The sequence below is a fragment of the Lepidochelys olivacea genome (genome assembly GCF_965140295.1).
Source record: "Lepidochelys olivacea isolate rLepOli2 genome assembly, chromosome: 2".
NCBI classification, from domain to species: Eukaryota; Metazoa; Chordata; order Testudines; family Cheloniidae; genus Lepidochelys; species Lepidochelys olivacea.
Window position 1 is genome coordinate 183254823 of NC_140412.1, and position 22665 is coordinate 183277487.

Sequence of the window (22665 nt, forward strand, 5' to 3'; positions counted from 1 at the left end):
CTCCCAAAAGCAGTCGGTTTCCGGAGGTCAACAGTAGCGCTGCGCGCCTGGGTTCCAGCCTGGCGCGCGTGAGAAACAGCGCCTGCGCGAAAGGGATGGGATGGGATGGGGGGGGACGGTGGTTCTCTCGCGCATGTGCGCGAGGAACGGAAGTGCGGGAGGAGGGCGGGACCGTGGCTCGAGTTCCCTGCCGCCCACAGCCGAGCGCGCGCATGATGGCGGGGGCGTGCGCCGCCGATCTTAACGGCCGTTGAGGGAGGAGGTGAGAACGAACGCGCGCGCGACCGCCTCCGTCCGCAGCCCGGGTTTGACCGGATCCTTCCCCGCGGGCGCTGAGGCTGAAGCGGAATCGGCGGCCGGAGGTTTGTCCGGGCAAATGGCGCGGGAGGGGGACACGGCGGCTGCGTTCGTCCCCCCTCCCACGGGAGGGAAGGAGAAAGGAGACTGCGGACCTGCCTGCGCGCAGCACCGGGCCCCCGCCGCCCTCGGGCAGCGTCCGCTCCGCCGCGGCCTGTGCCGTGCGAGCGGTTCTGGGGAGTAGCCCCCGGGCTCTGCCCAGGGCCCCCTGGCGATGCTCCCTGGCTGGGAGGCCCCCGCGCCGCTGCCGTGTCGGGCTCTGTGCGGCCTGTGGCCTGGGTGCGGCCCCCGGGGCTCTCGGTGCGGCCCCGCCCGGCGTGGCAGCTGCGAGGGGCACCGGAACAGTCCGGCAATAACAGCCGCCAGCGCGGGGAGGAGGCAGCGGGCTGCCCCCGCCTGGCTCCCAGCGCGGCGGGCCCCAGGGGGAAGAGTGGGGGGGGGGGTCGTCGTGTGCTTTCCCCTTTTTCGGCCCGGCTGCGCCCGGAGACGGGGCCGGCCGCTCGGGGGATCCTCGCCATTGGCGGGAGAGGTGTAGGTTCGCGGCGGGTGGGCGATGCGGTGCCTGGGTAGCCCCTCCGCGTCGTAGTGGGCCGGGCGCAGCAGGGTGCCGTGCACAGGGTGCCCATTGTCCGGGGGGTGGGGAGGATGTGAAACTTTGATTTGAGACCCTCTTGCCTGTAAAGCGGTGATGGGGAGCCTTTGGGGCGAAGGGCGCTGGGAGCTAATGGCGCTGCTTTGTGGTCCGAGCGACCCTGGAGTAGGAAGGACCTCGAATGGCATCAGTGCCCAGGGCTGCTGCTTGCGGTGACGTCCAGGCTCCCTCAGAAAAGCGTCGGGTAACTTGAGGGATTGCTAGTAGTGTTCGGCTTTAACTGGACTCTTATTGATTGCTGTTTAATATAACATACTGCTTCCTTTTCTGATGTGGCTACACAGCTTAAACACGCAATATGCCTAGCACAAGATGTAGAATAGTTTTGATGTCTTCCATCATGTGCAAATTATTTCCCCATCCTAAACATTTGGCTTTTGAGTTTTCCCTTCAGCAGACAGAAAATGATTGGACACATGCACTAGTGGCTTTTGAAAAAAATTGAAACTTGGTTATGATTTATAACACTATATCTGTTTTTCTAATTCTTCTGTTTTTATCAGATGAGCTGCAAAGCCAAAAAAAAAGAAGTTGACTCTTTTTGCTGCTTTGTGATATAATGAAAGCCCAAAATATTTATTTTTAAAATTTCCATTGGTCTCTTTACTTCAGAAATGTACTTGGGAAGGCTCAACTGAAGAGCAAATAGGGTTATTCCTATTCAAACTTTATTAAGGCTGAGAGGCTATTAGGGTAAAGAGCCTTACAAGAATGTTGTAGTTAAGGAGTTGGGAGATCATCATTAAAAAGTCAGGAAACTTATAGTGAACGTTAATTATCAAGAAACAGAAGCATTTGAAAATTCCATACTACGTATTAAAATTACCTTATCTCTGCAAGTCATATAACCTGATCTGGTCATAGAAGGCATGCCTGTGGAGACACTTTAGTTCTTGTCCAATCATACTTGGGTAATTGTTCGGCTCATGGACACTCAAGGCCCAATTTTGCAAGATGCTGAGTACTACCCTCATTACCTTACAAGATTGGGACACTAAACAAATAGCAAACTCCACTCTGCTAAGGTGAATCTTTTAATTGGGCTGTATGATTGTGAAGAAGGGCTGTGTTGGTGCAGTTGCTGTTAAATTATTTTAGCTCTTACAATCTGAGGTCATTTATGGGGAGGATAAGATAGTTTTCAATCTTCAAATTTTTCTAGGACATCACTGACGGCAAAGTTTTAAGATAATCTTAATTTCTGTACTCAGATGTTTGGATTTCTCGTCTCATTATCATACTGTTTTGGACAGTTCCAGAAGTTAAGATATATGATGGAGGTTCTGGAATTGAAAACTTCAGCTAGCCAAGAAGAGACTGGCTATTAATATCCTAGAGCTCAAGGAAAGATAAATTCATTCTCCCCATTAATGATGGGCTGCCAGATCTGGACATCCTGACTCAGTGAACTAAGTCCCTAGGCAGGTTGGATCTTCCCATTGGATAAGAATGCTAGGAAGATTCACTTGTGGAAGTAGAAAGTCTCCTCTTGATGTAATCTCTGTGGCCAGTTGCCAAGCTGTCGGTATTCTCCTGTTTTCATGTTTGTGAAGATGTATTTTTCTCTAGTAAACCTCCTCCAGGTGGAGGAGAAAAAGACAGTGAAGAAACTGGCAACTGCTGGGTAATGTCCAAGCATGTTTTAAGAGTGGTGTGTATAATATTTCAGATACTCTGGCTCATATGATGTCTCAAAGTCCACTATTAGGTCTTTGGAACTCCATGTCCTCCTCCTTCAGTATCACGATCTATCTGGTGTCTTCAGGTTTTAGGATGCAGTTCTACAAGAACTGATGTCATGGCAGTATCAGAACAGGCAGAGAAAGATATCTAAGACATGGAACTGCTTCATCAATCACCTATTTCTTATTCAGTGGCGAGGCTGCATATTTGACATATTGCCCAAGTGTCCAGAGCTAGTTTTAACTTCTGCTTCTCCCTGTGCTTGACTTTTTGTCATGGAGATCTGTTGGCATGGTTGATTAATTTAAATGAACAATTTTAATCTTATTTAGCATTTGTATTTTTTCAGGTATTTTCCTTGAGAAGTTCCATCTTATTGGATGGTATAACTATATTAAAGCATGTTGATTTGCAACTAAATATAGCTTTTATACCAAATTTGGTGATACTTTGTGAACTAGGAAGATACAAAAAGAAAAGGAGTACTTGTGGCACCTTAGAGACTAACAAATTTATTTGAACATAAGCTTTCATGAGCTACAGCTATACAGGCTTATTTAAGCAGTTATGTAGCTCAACATTTATTCACATAACTCTTACATTTTGTTAGAAGATGGCGAATGACATACTTATTTACTAGACTTTTTTTTTTTTGCTTATTTGTGAGCTGCATTTGGATGAAAATTGGAATTCTATTAAAGGGAAAACTGAAATTTATTTTAATTGTCTTAAATGTGCTGGATAATAAGAAAAACTAAGCTGGTCAAAACATATTTTGCTTTTAAAACTGATTTATTAAGCAGAAGAGGAGGTATTCATTGTAGTTAGTGAATTGATGGATTGTTCCTGGTCACCCTGGACCAGATTTTCAAAGGTGCCTAAAGATATGGATAAATGCTTTTGAGAAATCTCATTAGATGCCTGTGCATATGTTTAAGGCACCTAGAATACCTTTGAAAATCTGGCTCCATGGTTTTCAAGTTATTAGAATTAGTAGATCTCATCCTTTCCCACCTGGTTTTTATTCATACATGAGAAGAGGGAAAACAGGCTTTGCTGCTCTTTCAACTGAGTCTGTTACTCAACTTTAACTGAACTTGTCCAAACAAAGAAAATATTTTCTCTGCACCTGCCTAAACTGAAACCAAAGTAATAAATTCAAATATTTTTCTGTTCAGCACAGCACTTGGTCCATTATAAAGACTGAAAATAACTGATACTTAATGCCATCCATAACAGTGACATGTCAACATAGAACTTGAGTTGATCACCAAAAGTTATGTATCTTCCCCTGTTTTTTTTGCCCTGAAATACCTTAAGAAACTTCTTTGCCTTGAACCACTCTTTAAAACTTTTTTCTTCATATAGTGAGACACTTCTTGAAATCTAGAAAGATAAGTCAAGTGTAAAGTTAGGTGAAGCCATTTTGGAGATATTTAGTGATCCAAACGAAAATTAGAAAAAAGTAACAGTATATTTTAACCCCATGTCCCAAATACCACTTGTCCTATAGTATAATTTTTTTCTGAAAAGATTAGATCTGGCATGCAAAACAGATAGACAGGTGTAGTTTTGTTGAAGGGTGGGTGGGATGTGGGAAATATGATGAGTAATATTAGGAAGCTAGTTTCCTAATATGGAAAGGCTAGCATCTCTAATGTTAAAATATTGCTGTTATTTTTAAGTACATAATGCAGACAAAAGAATTTTTGTTAATGCTGGGATAGAATACAAATCCTAAATTTATAGATGGTTGCTATCTTTACTATTAGCTGGAGTAAATAAAGGAGTTCCTACCACTTAATTTTTTTTAAGAATATAAGGTACTCCTGGAAGAGGAATACAGCCATAAATATGCAGTATTGCCAAGTGAATCTTAACTTTGTCATCCAACTTTGATTTTCACTTTTCAACTGTAGAGATGTATGACGTAAAATTTTTTTTTCTGTTCTATTTCATAGATCTAGGATCCTTAATTTGAAGAAAAATCATGTACAAACTATTCTGCCTTTCTTTATCTTTATTTTTAACCTTTAGATATTTTTGTACTTGTTTCAGTATTTTTTCTAGAAATGTGTATATTGTGGTTAAAATTCTATTTCAAATAATGGCAACCATTTTAGGCAGGAGAACTGTGAAAGAAGAAATTGTGCTTTTAAAAGGTATTAATTTGTCAACCAATATTATTTTCTTGCTTGCAGCCACTGATCATGAGATGTTTCCACGAAATCTACCTCAGAGCTCACTTTTGCTCATTAATGTGCTGCACCATTACAGATTTCAGCAGGAGCTCTGCAAACACTCTTGAAAAAGTCTCGAGAGAACAGATTGTGACACCAAATCAGTGCGTGATGACCTAGTAGTAGGTTGAAGTCTGAAACATTTGTGATACAGCAGTCCAAGATAACACTGCCTAATGTATCGATATAATTTCTAAATGCTACAAGCAGCTCCTGCAGTTTCTTCTTGTTACACCAGAAACATTCATTTGACCTTTCTCCTGCAGAAAGATCCTTGCTTCTCTAATCTAGTCTGGAAATATTAATGGAACACAGTCATGTCTACTCAGGACGAAAGGCAGATCAATACCGAATATGCTGTATCCTTGCTGGAGCAGTTAAAATTGTTCTATGAACAGCAGTTGCTAACTGACATAGTGTTGATTGTTGAGGGCACTGAATTCCCCTGCCATAAGATGGTTCTTGCAACATGCAGCTCTTATTTCAGGTAAGTGTTCAAATCATGATTCATTCATTCAGTTAAAGGCATATTGTATTGTTTTGTAAGCAATGCTAGACGTACATAGTTAAAAATGAATGTACAGCCCATTTAAAGATTGTTAGTGCTGGAAATCTGAAGTGAATAGTAGAGTTCTTAAATATTTCAAGTAATAGTAACATTAAAAGGTCAAAGTAGGGTTTTCTAGCATCTTATGACTTATTCCAGCCAAGGACATTGCATCACCATCCAGCATTTGGAGAAAAGAAATAATGTTTCATCATCACCAGCCCCATTCTGGGGTTAATTCAGGCTGTGTAATGCAGTTCATTTCCTGTCTTCAGCATGTGGAACAGCTTTTTCCAGATAAGATAGACATTTAGTATATATTGTCCTTTCTGGTTCTAAAATAGGCTAAAGTGACTAGGGATTCCCCACTGAGAGGAGACCGTCCCCTCATCACCTTGCCCAACACGCTCCTTGTTCTCTTTGCTCCTTGAACAAGTGTCTTCTGCTCCTTTTAAATGCAGGGATTTCTGAGGAAGCTTACAACTTCATGTAATCCTTAATCCTTCATCCATCGGGATGGAGGATTAAGCATTGTTTTAATCTTGAGATTCTTACTGTGCCAGTGCTATCTAATCCTTTCCTGTGTTGCTAGTGTAGTGTTAAATCCACTAGGTCCTGTTACGTTTAACCTCTTAAAAGGGGTTTCTCTTAGGTGCATTTTTTAGTTCTCATACTATCTTTGTGGATTTCTCCATACCAAGTTTTAGAAAGAAGAACTAACCTATACTGGCATTTTGGAGCAGGCTTAGTCATGCATATTGATGCCACTGAAACATTTTTCTGTCTGTCCAGCCCTGGAAGTGAAAGCCTTGAAACTAGAATCTGGAACTGATTGATAAGTTAGTAATGACCATGGATCTTCTGTATCACTGGTTGCCAACCTGGGAGGTCACAAACATCCTTCCTTTCTTTATAGCTAGCTAGAATTGGGTTGGCCAAAGATGGCAGTGATCTCTGAAGATGTGCTTCTGGAGTACTCTGTAGCGTAGGGGTTCTCATAACAAAATATTTTGTGGCCTTAGAGTGCGGCCAACAACTCTTGCAGGTAGCTGGTCTGACAAACCTCACCCTCTGTCCTTGCCTTCCATGGCCCTTCAACAAGAGCCTGCCCTGGGGAAGGTGGGTTGGGAACTCACCAGCTGTCTGCGGAGCCCCAGGCTCCTCATGCCCCGGCCAGTCGGAAGTGGGGGAGCTGCCCAGGGGAATGCCTTGGCAACTGAATGCCGCAGCCGCCTCCACTGATGAGCTGCCTCCTGTGCCATGCACGCTGGCCCTGCATGTCTCCAGAGGAGCTGCCCAGAGCCCCCAGCACAAACACCAAGGCAGCCCATTTCACTGCCCTTGGTAACAACTATTCAGGCGCAACATCTGGGCACTTCAGGGAGGAGCTGCTGCTTTCATAGAATATCAGGGTTGGAAGGGACCTCAGGAGGTCATCTAGTCCAACCACCTGCTCAAAGCAGGATCAATCCCCAACTAAATAATCCCATCCAGGGCTTTGTTTGTCAAGCCTGACCTTAAGAACTTCTAAGGAAGGAGATTCCATCACCTCCCTAGGTAACGCATTCCAGCGCTTCGCCACCCTCCTAGTGAAAAAGTTTTTCCTAATATCCAACCTAAACCTCCCCCACTGCAACTTGAGACCATTACTCCTTGTTCTGTCATCTGCTATCACTGAGAACAGTCTAGATCCATTCTCTTTGGAACCTCCTTTCAGGTAGTTGAAAGCAGCTATCAAATCGCCCCTCATTCTTCTCTTCCGCAGACTAAACAATCCCAGTTCCCTCAGCCTCTCCTCATAAGTCATGTGTTCCAGTCCCCTAATCATTTTCGTTGCTCTCTGCTGGACATTTTCTAATTTTTGCACATCCTTCATGTAGTGTGGGGCCCAAAACTGTACACAGTACTCCAGATGAGGCCTCACCAATGTTGAATAGAGGGGAATGATCACATCGCTCGATCTGCTCGTAATGCCCCTACTTATACATCCCAAAATGCCATTGACCTTCTTGGCAACAAGGGCACACTGTTGAGTCATATCCAGCTTCTCGCCCACTGTAACCCCTAGGTCCTTTTCTTCAGAACTGCTGCCTAGCCACTCCGTCCCTAGTCTGTAGCAGTGCATGAGATTCTTCTGTCCAAAGTGCAGGACTCTGCACTTGTCATTTTTGAACATCATCAGATTTCTTTTGGCCCAATCCTCTAATTTGTCTAGGTCCCTCTGTATCCTAGCCTCCAGCGTATCTACCTCTCCTCCCAGTTTAGTGTCATCTGCAAACTTGCTGAGGGTGCAATCCACATCATCCTCCAGATCATTAATGAAGATATTGAACAAAACCGGCCCCAGGACTGACCCTTGGGGTACTCCACTTGATACTGGCTGCCAACTAGACATGGAGCCATTGCTCGCTACCTGTTGAGCCCGACAATCTAGCCAGCTTTCTATCCACCTTATAGTCCATTCATCCAGCCCATACTTCTTTAACTTGCTGGCAAGAATACTGTGGGAGACCGTGTCAAAAGCTTTGCTAAAGTCAAGGAATAACACATCCACTGCCTTCCCCTCATCCCCAGAGTCAGTTATCTTGTCATAAAAGGCAATTAGATTAGTCAGGCATGACTTGCCTTTGGTGAATCCATGCTGACTCTTCCTGATCACTTTCCTCTCCTCCAAGTGCTTCAGAATAGATTCCTTGAGGATCTATTCCATGATTTTTCCAGGGACTGAGGTGAGGCTGACTGGCCTGTAGTTCCCAGGATCCTCCTTCCCTTTTTTAATGATGGGCACTACATTAGCCTTTTTCCAGTCGTCCGGGACCTCCCCCCAATCGCCATGAGTTTTCAAAGATAATGGCCAATGGCTCTGCAATCGCATCCACCAACTCCTTTAGCACTCTCGGATGCAGAGCATCTGGGCCCCATTAACTTGTGCTCGTTCAGCTTTTCTAAATAGTCCCGAACCACTTCTTTGTCCACAGAGGACTGATCACCTCCTCTCCCCATGCTGTGCTGCCCAGTGCAGTAGTCTCGGAGCTGACCTTGTTCGTGATCTTTGCTATTTGCAATCTCTGCCCATGCTTTGGAGGCTGTTGTGGCCGCAACAAAATCTGCTGGTGACTCCTTCCCTCCCTTTGGGGGAGTCAGAGGCAGTCTTGGTGAGTTATGAAGTGCTTGGCGCGCTTTCATACACAGCCTGACATGGTTTTATCTTGGCTGATACTTCCTAACAAAATGGGAATATCAGATCCCAAACTACTCTAAAGGAGTGTCTTCCACTTCTTCCCCAACCCCTATTGCTCACCTAGCTGATTTATGAAAGGGGAAAAGTGGTGTGGGAGGTTTTTTCTGTCCACTGGAACAAAGTACAGTGGTATTTTTTTCTACGTGATTAAGAAACAGACCCTAATCTTGAAATTAAAATTGTCTTGAATAAAATCACCTCTAGCCTGAAAAAAAAAGCTTACAATCCACAGTGAAAATTACTGGTCGCAAGGGAAATGGCTTAAGAAGGCACAGCAATTTTAAGGGGTACAATATTATGTGACAGGGTCAGGCCAGATGGCTATAGGAGAGTAATAGAAGGCAAATATATTAGCCCCAGGCTAAGTAGGTCCCTTTCCCCTGGGTAAGGTAACAGGGAAGGTTCTAGAACAATCAGGAACCTTCTGGAGACTATTAAGACTGGCTGCAGGTGTTCTAATCAGCCTATCTAAAAGCTGCTAGAATCCATTGAGGCAGGCTAATCAGGGCACCTGGGTTTTAAAAAAGGAGCTCACTTCAGTTCGTGGTATGCGTGTGAGGAGCTGGGAGCAAGAGGCACTAGGAGCTGAGTGTGAGAACGCGGACTGTCAGAGGACTGAGGTTTACAAGCATTATCAGACACTAGGAGGAAGGTCCTATGGTGAGGATAAAGAAGGTGTTGGGAGGAGGCCATGGGGAAATAGCCCAGGGAGTTGTAGCTGTCGCACAGCTGTTCCAGGAGGCACTCTAGACAGCTGCATTCCACAGGGCCCTGGGCTGGAACCCGGAGTAGAGGGTGGGCCCAGGTTCCCCCCAAATCCTCCCAACTCCTGGTCAGACACAGGAGTCGTCGACCTGGACTGTGAATTCAGAAAAACAGCCAAGCTGAGGGCTGCTGTGAAGCTCCAAGGCGAGCAAATCCGCCAATAAGCGCAAGACCCACCAAGGTAGAGCAGGAACTTGGTCACAATATATACATTTTATCTATTTTATAAATTTTTAAATGCAATATACCACCAATCTTGACTTTCATATGTCTGCCTTTTTCCTGCATTGTCTTCTACATTCTTCCATTGTTTACTTGTGCCCCCTTCCATTTTTTAGATAAACTGTTTTACACATGCAGAATATTATGCTTTTTGTTTTGTAACTTCTGATCTTTCCTTTCCCTAGTAGCTGTTCAGTCACCTGCAGGATTCAAAAAGCTTAGTCACCTAAAAGGACTAAACTTGCTATCCAAAAATTGATGGGGAAGCCCAACTGCCCAGAATCTTATCATATCTCTTTCCCTTGGTAAAGTTGCTGGAGAGAAAAATTATAACAAGGTGCTGTCCTTGACTCTTGCTCATGGACTCAGTTTCTGGTTGTTTAGATATTAAAGCCCTGGAATCTCTCTGGCTTCTGGAAGATTGGGGGTTGAGTGGGGAGCTCATCACACCCCACCCATTGCGTCCTGTTAGTGGAGGAGGAAAGGCAATTCTGTCTCTCAACAATTTTTGATGTGCAGATTTAGGACTACCCTATTGGGATGCTGGGGGCCGGGCGGGGGGTAGACAGGGGCTCATAAGGGCTAGTGCAGGAGGACAGACTGGGGCAGGGGCTGAATGGGAGTGGAGGCAGAGGGGGGAGGGAGGTGCCAGGTCACACAGTGATGGGGTGGGGGTGCAGAGCTACATAGGGACAGGTGGTGGCTCAGTGGGGGCACAGAGACACATGGGGACAGGGGGAGTGTGTACAGGAACACCCAGGGACAGGGTGGCTTAGTGGGGGCACAGAGCCACATAGGGCCTGAGGAGTGGCTGGGATGTGGCACAGAGCCACAAGGGGATTCAGGGCCACAGGGGGATGGAGGGAGTAGGTGTCTGAGTGGGGGTGGAGGGACACATGGACAGAGGGTTCAAGGATACATGGGGCTGCACAAACGCATGGGGACGGGGCAGATGTGCCTTACTGAATGGGAGAGGCTAGGGGTCAGCCAGTGTCTGCATGGGCGAAGCTCCCTAACAATCCCTCCCCATCCCCTCCCAAAAAATCTGTTCTATGCTTTTCCCACCCGTCCCCAACAACCTTCCAAGTTCACACCCAGGCTCCTTCCCAGCAATTTGCTTCCTTCTCCCTCAACTCCTCCCTTACCCCGACTCCCTCAAGCCTTTGCACTGCTTCTGAGGGGTGCAGGAAATGCGGTTCTGTATTGTAGTTTAAATGAATTATTACTCAGAGTTCTGTATTAATATGCCTAGTGAGTAATCTATTTGTCAAAAAACATTTTGAAATGACCCAAAATAATTGAAACTGGTATGATTATATTGTGTTATTTTGACAAAATATGTAAAATTTTGCAGAATTCTAAAATCCAGAATTTTTAATCTTTTGGTGCAGAATTCCCACAGGAGTAAAAATGATATGGTAGCTTACATAAACATTGAGTACTAGATTTTAATGCATAGGGAACATGGAAGTTACTAATATAATTGGAAAAACTTTGTTAAAACATTTATCTTAAATGCTGCGTGATCTAAGGTAAGTACTACATTAATGTAAATGGAAAATCACATTAGGAATTTTTAAAGTTGGAATGAAATGACAAGAAAGTTTTAGGCGTCTTTCTCCTTTTTGGTTGGAGTGGCTAAATAACTAAATGCAGTTACTTAAGATTACAGTCTTAATGTGGTATTTTTCTCTTCAGGGCCATGTTCATGAGTGGGCTAAGTGAAAGTAAACAAACACATGTACATCTAAGGAATGTGGATGCAGCCACTTTACAAATTATAATAACTTATGCATACACGGGTAACTTGGCAATAAGTGACAGCACGGTAGAACAGCTTTATGAGACTGCTTGCTTCTTACAGGTAGGAACATCATGTGTATTTTGAGTAAAAATGCATAACTGCTTAATCTCTGTACCAAAATATCTGGTTCTAATTTTTTCCTTAAATTTCAATTAAATACCCATCTGTCTCATTTTTTAAAAAAAAGGAGACATAATTTTTAAAATTACTATCAAGTTTGTTCATTAGTGTGGGCAGCCATTACCAGAATAATCCCACAGCCTACCTATTTTTATGGTTTCTGAAGGAATAGAATTAAACACAATTTCTAGCACTTTACTTTTGTACGAAGCTAAGTAAAATGCACAAACATGTAGAGGGTCAAACAATTTGCATGTCAGGTAAACATGGCAGTGTTTTAAAAAATCATATTGTGTAGTCAAATTTCATGTATCTTTCTGGGTGGAACGACGTGGTGTTGGCTCAGAAACCTGTTGTGACTAGCAGTGTCAGTGCAGCATTCTTCCTTTTTTGTATTTTTTTGCATCTTGTTTGTAGGTAAAGGAATAGGTCTTTGTCTACTGTGCTTAAGTTGTTTGGCTTTTTTTTTTTTTTTTTTGCATTACAGGTAGAAGATGTGTTACAGCGATGCCGAGAATATTTAATTAAAAAAATAAATGCAGAGAACTGTGTGCGGTTACTAAGTTTTGCTGATCTCTTCAGCTGTGAAGAGTTAAAACAAAGTGCTAAGAGAATGGTAGAGCACAAGTTCACTGCTGTGTACCACCAAGATGCTTTCATGCAACTGTCACATGATCTACTGATAGATGTTTTAAGCAGTGACAACTTAAATGTGGAAAAAGAGGAGACAGTTCGTGAAGCTGCTATGTTATGGCTGGAATACAACACAGAATCACGATCACAGTATTTGTCCTCTGTTCTTAGCCAAATCAGAATTGATGCACTTTCAGAAGTAACACAGCGATCCTGGTTTCAAGGATTACCACCTAATGATAAATCGGTGGTGGTGCAAGGATTATACAAATCTATGCCCAAATTTTTCAAACCAAGACTTGGTATGACTAAAGAGGAGATGATGATATTCATTGAAGCTGCTGCTGAAAACCCTGGTAGTCTTTACTCTTCTGTCTGTTATAGCCCCCAGGCAGAAAAAGTTTACAAGCTTTGCAATCCTCCTGCTGACTTGCATAAGGTTGGAACACTTGTAACTCCTGATAATGATATCTATATAGCAGGTGGGCAAGTTCCTCTGAAAAACACAAAAACCAATCACAGTAAAACTAGCAAACTTCAGGCTGCCTTCAGAACTGTGAATTGCTTTTACTGGTTTGATGCACAGCAAAACACTTGGTTTCCAAAGACTCCAATGTTGTTTGTTCGTATAAAGCCATCCTTGGTCTGCTGTGAAGGATACATCTATGCAATTGGAGGAGATAGCGTAGGTGGAGAACTCAACAGAAGAACTGTGGAAAGATACGATACTGAGAAAGATGAATGGACCATGGTAAGCCCATTGCCTTGTGCATGGCAGTGGAGTACAGCAGTAGCAGTTCATAACTGCATTTATGTAATGGCCCACAACTTGATGTACTGTTATTTTCCCAGGTCAGATGCTTGGATAGAAATGGCTATGAGACAAACTAGTAGATGCTTTGCTTCTGCTGCTGCTTTTGGTGACAAAATATTCTATATTGGAGGATTGCATATTGGCAGCAATTCTGGTATAAGACTCCCAACTAGCACTGTAGATGGGTCTTCCGTAACTGTGGAAGTCTATGATGTGAATAAAAATGAATGGAGAATGGCAGCTAATATCCCTGCCAAGCGGTATTCTGACCCTTGTGTTAGAGCTGTTGTAATCTCCAATTCTTTATGTGTCTTCATACGAGAAACCCACATGAATGAGAGAGCCAAGTATGCCACCTACCAATATGATCTGGAGCTTGATCGGTGGTCTCTACGACAGCATATATCAGAACGTGTGCTCTGGGACTTAGGAAAAGACTTCCGATGCACTGTAGGTAAGCTGTATCCATCTTGCCTTGAAGAGTCCCCATGGAAGCCTCCAACATATCTCTTTTCACCAGATGGGGCTGATGAGTTTGAGCTGGATGGGGAGATGGTTACCCTGCCACCCGTATAGCTCCCAAATTAGAGACTGCACACCTGCTTCTGGGCTCAGTTACCTTGAAATAGAAACTTTAATGAAAGAACAGGGCTGGAAATTGAAACATTAAACCTGTTTTTCATAATTGTATTTTTATGCCCTACTTAACATTTGGAGTCATTCAGTATGAATCAGTGACTTTTATAAGCAGATATGCTTCCATAATCTGAGATACTATCTGATAATTGAGAGAAACCTATATGTATATCATGAGCTTAAGCATCTGACTACTGTCTGAAGAATTAATTTCTAGTCCTAGGAAAGTCTTTCAGTTCAAGAAGAATCACAGCAGTTATTGTTGCTAGGATGGTATGTCACAATTGTTCTGAAAATATCTTCCAGTTATATTTGAACTACTTCTGGATATTCTACTTTAGTGCTCGTTATATAATTTTCAATGTGGCCTAAGTAATGGAATGTGCTGCACTTAACACCAATATCCGTATCGGTATAGTAACGTCATATAAAAGAAAAATAAACAAATCCCATGGATCTACCTGTGGTAGGAAGGGTAGATCTTCCTTTGTATGGTAACATGCAGGGCAAAATGACTGCGGGTTCAGTCAAGGTGTATTAAGTGCATGTATTCTATTTTCACTAACTTATACCTGTCTGTTTAGAATACAGGTCTTCCAAGCAGCTGGTGGTTTACCAGATGTGGACTTAAATTGCTGGGCTTGCAATAGGAATTGCCAGCCACTCATAGTGCGGGTCTGTGTGGAGCTTTAATCAATAAATGCCTCCACATTCTGTATTACAGTAACATTGGCTCATGTATAATACTTCCTGCTGCTGATGTATTTTTCCAATGTAAAACAAAGTTTTAGTGTGGATTAACCAGGTCTTTATTTTTTTGTTAATTTAATAACAAGCATTACTGTAGTGTGATTGTGTATAGATATCCTTTAGCTATCAGGTTTTTTACTTTTTGGGGGGGAGCGAATTGTTCAGGAATATTCTGTACGCTGTGTGCAGGAGAGCAGATGACTAGTGCTGCTCTGGCATTAATCCCAGGAACCACTAGCAGTAGCGGGGCGCCGCCAATCTAACATGAACACAGGTGCTTCATGACAACCTTACTAGCATGTTCAGCTGCATCATGTTCTGGCACTGTATTTTGAATGACATTAATTTATTAAAAAAAAGACTGAATCTAAATGAGTTTTGGTGTGCTTTGTGGTGGGAAAGAGTATAGCTATGAATTTCTCTACTTTCGGCAGTTGGCTTGGCGATAGGAAGTTAGCTTGTTTAAGGGCTGTTAAGATGAGTCATGAGCCGTGCATGTTTGAAAGCTGTACTTGTTTAGTGAAACTGGAAGTTCAGCTTGATGACATATTTGAGATTATGTAAATTATGATTGAGATTATGATTGAGTAAATTCATGTCTTCTTACACCAAATTACCATATAATGCTTATCAAGTGTCAGAAGGAAAAATTGTGTGGAATGGTCTCCATAAAATGCTAATTCAGAAGTCCCACTATACAGTCCCACTGTGAGGGGACTGACTTCTTGATCTTCATAAATAGAATTAGAAATAAAGGTATAAATTTCAAGAAATAACGTGTACATTCTAATAGCAACAGTTTGATTTTTGGTTACATTGCTTGTGTACGTTTTTGGTGTAGTAGAGTAACCCTTGACTCTTCCAGCCATTCATGAGACAAGATATGCTTCTTAAAATGTTGGTGTTAAAATTCAAATTGTGGCTCATATATAGAACATATATAAAGCAGTTTCTATCCAGTGTTAATGTTTGGCATTTGCACCCATATTAATATTTCAGATTGGGGGCTTAGAAATATTTACACTGTCCCTTTGATTTTTTTTGCTATTTAACTTTATCCCCTATGAACCAGATATTTCAAATTTAATGAGCAGCTTCCAAGTACCAAACCAGCATGGACTACAGGAAATTATATCTTGTTTGCAAAACATTATCATGTGGGAAAACATAACTATGAAGGTCTTGTCCTAAATACTGTGGCCGAATAAATAACTACCATACCACTTACTGTAGATAGAAGTGGTGGTAGCAGCTCTGTAGTTTAGGTTGCACTAAGATTTTTTACTTAAAGTAGCGATTTGAATAATCTTTCAGACTAAAATGAAAGCACTTAATATCAAATTTGGCAAACCTAAAAGAATTTTCCAAAGTATTTTTATGGATTAAAAAGTTGCTACATTTAATTATTCAAAAATAGATTTGTAATGGTCTCACCAATCTTTTCCCCTTTCTAATGTTTGTGTTGGCGACATTTTAAAACCCACACTTTTGGAACATACTACTTGTACTAGTTGCCCCAGATTTGTTTGTCTTCATTTGTCTTAAGTTCGGTCTAATAGAGGCTGATGAAGAACTTTAATGTTGCTGGCTATTTCATTCTCCAGTACTGTCTTGATTGCATTTGTGCTCTGCACACAGCTTGCTGAACTAGGGAAATAAGCCTTAGCAGACACTGAAAGGCTGACCTGGTGAACCATAGGAGTTCATAAGCTGGGGTCATTTGCAGTAAGTGTGGCTTCACTTATTCAGGGCCTCTGCGGGGAAAGCAGTGGCTTTTTAGATACTTAGGGTGGATGCAGTGGGCCATAACCAAGTCATCCGGCTTTCTCCAGCCCCACCACTCTGTCACGCTTGCTGACTTTATTCATGTTAACATTGTGTAAAAGTATTCTATGAAATATTCCTCCTCAGATGTCACATTGCAGGATTCCCCAATACATCCAAAGCATACATTGATAACAGCTACAGTGCATCACCTTGTATTCAGAAAATACACATTTCTCCCTAATTTATCTGGCCTACATTTCAAGCCTCTTTCTGTGACTCAACTCTTTGAACTCAGGATTTTAGATGGTCCTTAAACAGTATATGATAACCATAGGGTTTTTTTTTGTTTTTTTTTAAACCATGCCTTAGTGATCTTTTAACTTAGTTTCTTGGTTGCCTTATTTAACCTTTTACTAATACATGAGTAACAGCCCTATTCAGTGGGAAATCGGTTCCCAAAACGTTCTAACAAGGATTCTCTCGTCTGCTTTTCTGGTTAGTTGGTTTTGATAGTTTGAACTTGTGCAAACTTTCACTCAGGATACTGTTTTAGTGTGGTTCAGTTGTGATTTTCCTTAAAAGTAAGGGCTTATATAACACAGCAATGAAGACTATTGTTACGTAGGTCATTTCAATTCATGTGGTGTTGGGAGGGCAGGATTGATTCTTCTCACAGTGAGACTCCATACATGTTACCTATCTCCACCCAATTTAGAGAGAATGAGCTTTAAGACATGCTGATTTTGGATCATACATTAAAGGACAACTTGTTTAGTCAAATAGCTTTTTGTTTTCATCCTACCTTTTAAGGAATTCACAAAAGGCTGATCTCAGTAACCTACAACTGCCTGCAGTAATATCCAGCCCTTTTTTCTGATGCAATACAACCGGGGTAACTGTAGGTCTACAGAAGGGCATTTCTCAATATGCCATCAATCACTGGAGGCCAAGGTTTCCTGAAGAGCTTCTCCTATACAATATTTAATAACTTTTTAGTCTCATGGAAGAATCTTCTGATCTGGGATCTGACTGATGGATTAACGAACACTTTGGAAGCAAATAAAACATAGGGCTCATCTAAACATAAAAGGTGTACTGCTTTAACTAGCATGGATTCAGTTATACTGGTATAACTGTATTTGTACAGTTTATTCCTGTAGGGGAAGAGGAATAAGCTATACTCCTACAAACATTCTTATAAAAGCCCAAGGATGATCAGTTTAACTTTATTTAAACAAACAAACAAAATCATTTTCCTTGCCAAAAATTACACTGGTAAAACATAAGTGTAGAGCAGGCCTTAGTGTGATGGTGCCTAAATTGCTTCCCCTGTATAAGCCCTGCAACTGCTTCACCGTTCTGATCTGCTGCAGTTGCAACAGTTGTCTTCAGCTGCTCTGCTCAACAGGTTATTGGATGTAAACCCTTACATTTTCTCTTCCCAGCTGTCCTAAGAAATAGTGGTGATACCTGCACCCTTGGTAGCAAAAGTGTTGAGCCCTAATGGAAAAAGACTGGTTTGTCACTCTTTGTTAGAGGTTTTCAGAGTCCAGAGTGCCTATCTAAGGATTGAATGACTGGTCTAGTCTCAGAAGAGAGCTGAGTGAGGTTCTGCGGAGATATGGAGAAAGGTAAGTCCTGTGGTTGGATCATAAGCAAAAGAGAGACCCCTTGCATCTGTGAACCAACAGAGCTGTTGAATCCATGGTAGCAGTCAAACTGGCCCAGCTCTGTTTTTGTCATCAGTAACAGCTGACCATTCAGGGAGTGTTAGGGGTGCTGTGCTCCCAACTTTGGTAGCAGACATTGCCACAGGGTCTGTAGAGCATGCAGCCACATTCTGACCGTTCATTGGTGTGACTACTGGTTGGTGAATGCTCCACTCCTGCAGGGTCTTTCCCTGAGAGGGTGCTAGGCATGAGGGTCTCCTGGCAGACTAAATGAGAGTACTTGTGCTGCTGTATAGTGGTGTCCCAACAGAAAGAAAGGCTTCATTACTATCTTCTGTTAACAGCTGTGGCTATTCCTTCTCTATCATCTCCTAAATAAATCTCACTCAGAATCCAAGCTTTATTCTTAGCGCAGCCTGGAGAATGTATGTTTTTCTAGAATATGAAGCTGTGGCACTAACTCAACTGGAGGAGGGGGGCAGGGGAAAGTTGATGCAGTTCCAGTATGCTCATAGAGGAGCAGTCTGGCATGGAAACTGACATACATCTGCTTTTGTGGGTGTGGTTAATCCATCAGTCAAGACCCAGAGAGGATTCCTTTGTTATGAGAAGACTCTTTCAAATTACAATTTTAAATAGTTTTAAAAGAACTACAGCAGAAGGGAGGACTGGCTTTTTAAACCTGCATTGTTCAGGGAAGCATAAATGACCTTTAACTTCTGCTGTGTGGCGTGTCTCCTTAATCTTTGCTAATGGGTAAGACCTCCCACTTAACGGAACTCACACGTAGTCCAATGTTGGTGGAGGCTCCAGGACTCAGCCCTGCCCTTCACCTCAGGCTACCCTGTTCTCTGCCTCCAGCAGTGGAATTAGTTGGAGGTTTATCTCCCAACCACTTTGTTTTAGAACTAATTTTTTTGTGCAGTAGCTAGTTCATTTCAGCTTCTAGCTCCTCTCACTTTCCAGAGGTGAAGAACGACCAATGTAGTGAAGCTCTAATCCTCTGGCATCTCTGGTACACCCCTGGGGCAGGCTTCCTCTGCCACTCACTGCAGCAGCCTTACAAGCACTGAGTCAACTTAAAGGTGGTATAGGCAGCTTTTCAGGACCCTCAGAGGGGAGCCATGCCCTGCTACTGAAAGCTGTCCACACAGGTTTTCAGTTGGACAGTTCGTAAATCCTTGATCTCTACCTGAAGCCATGACTCCACAGAGGAGGCTCAGCCAGGAGCATGAGCATAAGCATGCCCAGCGGGAGGAGAAATCCCTCACAGCCTGCTCAGGGGTCAGTCTTGCAAACCCTAGAGGCTCTGAGTCTCAGAGAAACAGCCATCAGGCGGCAGTTCACCTTGCCAATGAGTATGTAGGTTTAAACCCTGATATTTTTTAACCCTTTCTCTCCCCCTCATCCCCAGAGTTTTAGATCCTTGGTTCTCAGCCAGGGGGCCACAAACACACTTCAGAGGGTCCACCAAGCAGGGCCAGTGTTACACTCACAGGGGCCCAGGGCAGAAAGCTGAAGCCCCACCACAAGGGGCTGAAGTCCAGGGCCCTGAGCCCCACCACCCAGGGCTAATGCTGAAGCCTGAGCGATGTAGCTTTGCAGGGGCCCCTGTAGCGTGAGGTCGCAGGCAGTTGCCCTGCTTCCTGCCCCCTATCACTGGCCCTGGCTTTTATATGCAGAAAACCAGTTACTGTGGCACAGGTGGGCCATGGCATTTTTACAGCATGCTGGCGGGGCCTCAGAAAGAAAAAGGTTGAGAACCTCTGTTTTAGATTTTTCTCCTCAGAAGGTCAGCGCTCTATCTAACTCACTGCATGCTGGTTTTCAGCCCATGAACTCCTGCTCTGCCAGGGAAAGGGGCCTCCCTCTCTGCACCTCTGAATAGGCTGGCTCCACGCTAAAGCATAAAGAGCACTTCAGTTAGTCTGTGACAAGAACAAAGGTAGATGAGGACTCTATTCTCCATGCAGCTGCACCATTGTAGGATTACAAAGAGGTAAGTAAGAAATTCCTTCTCATATTCAAATTACTGCCATTTTCTGTGTAAACCTTGAAGTGGTAATAAGTCTTCCCTAAAGTATTTCTAGGGATGCTAGCCAGCCTCAAGAAACAAGAAAGCTCCTGGTACTATCCAGCAGTCTATTCCCCCTAATCAAGCTATTTGTACTAGTACCTCCCCTTGGCTGAGGGATCCTCAGACCAGGCTGCATGGCATGCTCTCTCCCTTCCTTCTGTAAAAAGGCAGGGGAAGTACTGTGCACATACTAACCAAAAGCCTAATGTATAAAAACAAAGTAACTTCAAAAGTTTTAGTAACCTAAGACTGGTGCAGCTGCAGCTCCACCAGTGAGACAGTCATACCTTCAGAAGGGGACTTCCTTCCAAAACATCCTATAGAACAGGAGTGGGCAAGCTACGGCCCGGGGGCCACATATGGCCCTTCAGATGTTTTAATCAGGCCCTCGAGCTCCTGCTGGGGAGTAAGGTCCAGGACCTGCCCCGCTCCATGTGTGCCATGGCTCCCAGAAGCAGTGGCATGTCCCCGCTCCAGCTCCTAAGCGTAGGGGCAGCCAGAGGGCTCCACATGCTGCGCGCCCCTCCCCGCCCAGTGCTGCCCTTGCAGCTCCCATTGGCAAGGAACCACGGCCAGTGGGAGCTGCAGGGGCAGCACCTGTGGATGGGACAGCATGCAGAGCTGCCTGGCCACACCTCCACGTAGGACATGCCGCTGCTTCTTGGAGCTGCTTGAGGTAAGCGCTGCCTGGAGCCTGCACCCTTGAACTCCTCCCACGCCTCTACCCCCAGCCCTGAACCCCTCAGTCCCAGTGCAGAGCACCCTCCTGCACCCCCAACCCCACCCCAGAGCCTGCACCCCCTGCTGGAGCCCTCAACCCGCTGCCTCAACCTGGAGCCACCTTCTGCACCCTGAACTAATTTTTGGCCCTACTCCAGAGCCTGCACCCCCAGCTGGAGCCCTCACCTCCTCCCACACCCCAAGCCCCAATTTCATGAGCATTTATGGCCCACAATACAATTTCCATACCCAGATGTGTCCCTCGGGCCAAAAAGTTTGCCCACCCCTGCTATAGAATCATAAGTGTAGATGTGCCTCACACATTTCAAAGCCTCAGCTAAAGCCATTCAGACCAAAAATTTTTTTCTATGTTTAATAAAATGGCTCATGGACTTAGGGTATGTTCTTTACTTGTAATGAGACGTCAGTGGTTCTTTTATAGTCAAAACCTTGTGACAAGCAATGGCTCCTAGCAGGGGCAAGGAAGCTGTGTTACACTCATGCATAGCTATCAGTCATCCTAAACTGATACCCTCGGCCTCCTAGTTTACAGGTGAGAAGCTAAGGGAAACAGAAATTAGTAACTGAGAATGCAGAAACCTTACCCCCCACTATAAAAGCCAGCATAATAACAACTAATAGATTGCTAATACAGGCTATTCAAGAAGTATTTATTTCCCTAGCAGAAGCAAAAATAGGAAGCAGATGTTTCCTAAGAAACAAATATTTTCTTCTACAAAAACTTCACTATGACTGACAAAGTGAGCAGCTGTGTACGAGACAATTCCTGTACACAACTCTTCTTCCTTCTGACCTACCCTCTTTAGCCGGAGTCCTAAGAAATGGCTGTTAGTAGCCATAGTAAGGCTCAAGTTATATCCACCAGTGTTCAAAATCAAGAACTGTTTGAACTCAATACAGAGAACAAATTACCCAAGGGTCGAAGCAGGTATGGCTCTAGCCCAGATCTTACCCCTAAATTTCTTGTGATCTTTTGCAGCCGGAAGTTAAAATAACCTCTCACTTCCTACTCAAGATTCCTGTTTATGCATCTCAGCAGTGCATTAGCTCTTTTGGCCATAGCATCACACTGGGAGCTCACATTCAGCTGATTATCCACCATGATCCCCACATCTTTTTCAGATAAGGTGGGAAGGGATGAGATGGGGAGAGTGTGGGGGTCCCGGGCTAGGGGTGGGGTCATGTGAGGGGTGGTCATGGGTTACTCCCCTGACCTCCAGTTTCTCCCCCCCACCCCCCAAAAAAAATTTCCCCACCAGTTGCTGTCCTGGCCCGTCAGGGTAAGCAGCTGGCGCACCGGGACACTTTACTTAAGTTTACCTCTGTGCCTGTGGAAACTCAAGGTAAACAAACCATCTCGACCCACCAGCAGCTTATCCTGATGGCCCAGGAGCCAAAGTTTGCCGACCCCTGAATTATAGGGTCGGTTTATGAATGGGTCATAAAAAATTTTCCATTTTTACTTATTCATCTTGTGGGGGTTGGCTTATAAACGAATTGGCTTATGATCGAGTATATACAGTATGTCTAGTTTTTAATCAAAATGTCCTGCAGTACTAAGTCAAACACCTTATAGAAATCTAAGTATATTATGCCACCATCATTATCTTTATTAACCAAACTTGTATCTAAAAAAATTACTCATTTAGTTTGACAAGATCTATTTTCCCTAAACCCATGCTGATTTGCATTAATTATATTACCCTCAAGTCCATTATCTGTCTCAGGATCAATGTCAGGCTGACAGACCTATAATTACCCAGGTCATCCCTTTTATCCTTTTGAAAAACTGGCACAATATTAGCTTTCTTCCGAGTGCTCCAAGACTTACTGAAAATCAACAGTAACAGTCCAATGAGCTTCTCAGTCATCTCTTTCAAAACTCTTGGATGAAAGTTATCCAGACCTGTGGATCTCAAAGAATGTAACTTTAGTAGCTTCTGTTT

The 22665-nt window shown here is 43.6% G+C and overlaps 1 protein-coding gene across 2 annotated transcripts; it reads left to right on the forward strand.

Moving 5' to 3' along the window:
- The first annotated feature begins 157 nt into the window (after positions 1 to 157).
- On the forward strand, positions 158 to 14836 carry KBTBD2 (kelch repeat and BTB domain containing 2). 2 transcript variants are annotated; one of them, XM_084621587.1, is made up of 4 exons: positions 158 to 262; positions 4894 to 5419; positions 11406 to 11571; positions 12119 to 14836. In XM_084621587.1, the coding sequence occupies exons 2-4, from the start codon at positions 5250 to 5252 to the stop codon at positions 13652 to 13654; spliced, it is 1872 nt and encodes a 623-aa protein (XP_084477713.1). In that variant the 5' UTR covers positions 158 to 262; positions 4894 to 5249; the 3' UTR covers positions 13655 to 14836. The 2 variants fall into 2 exon arrangements, with proteins under 2 accessions (XP_084477713.1, XP_084477712.1); XM_084621586.1 differs by having other exon boundaries at positions 169 to 362.
- Positions 14837 to 22665: the final 7829 nt, after the last annotated feature.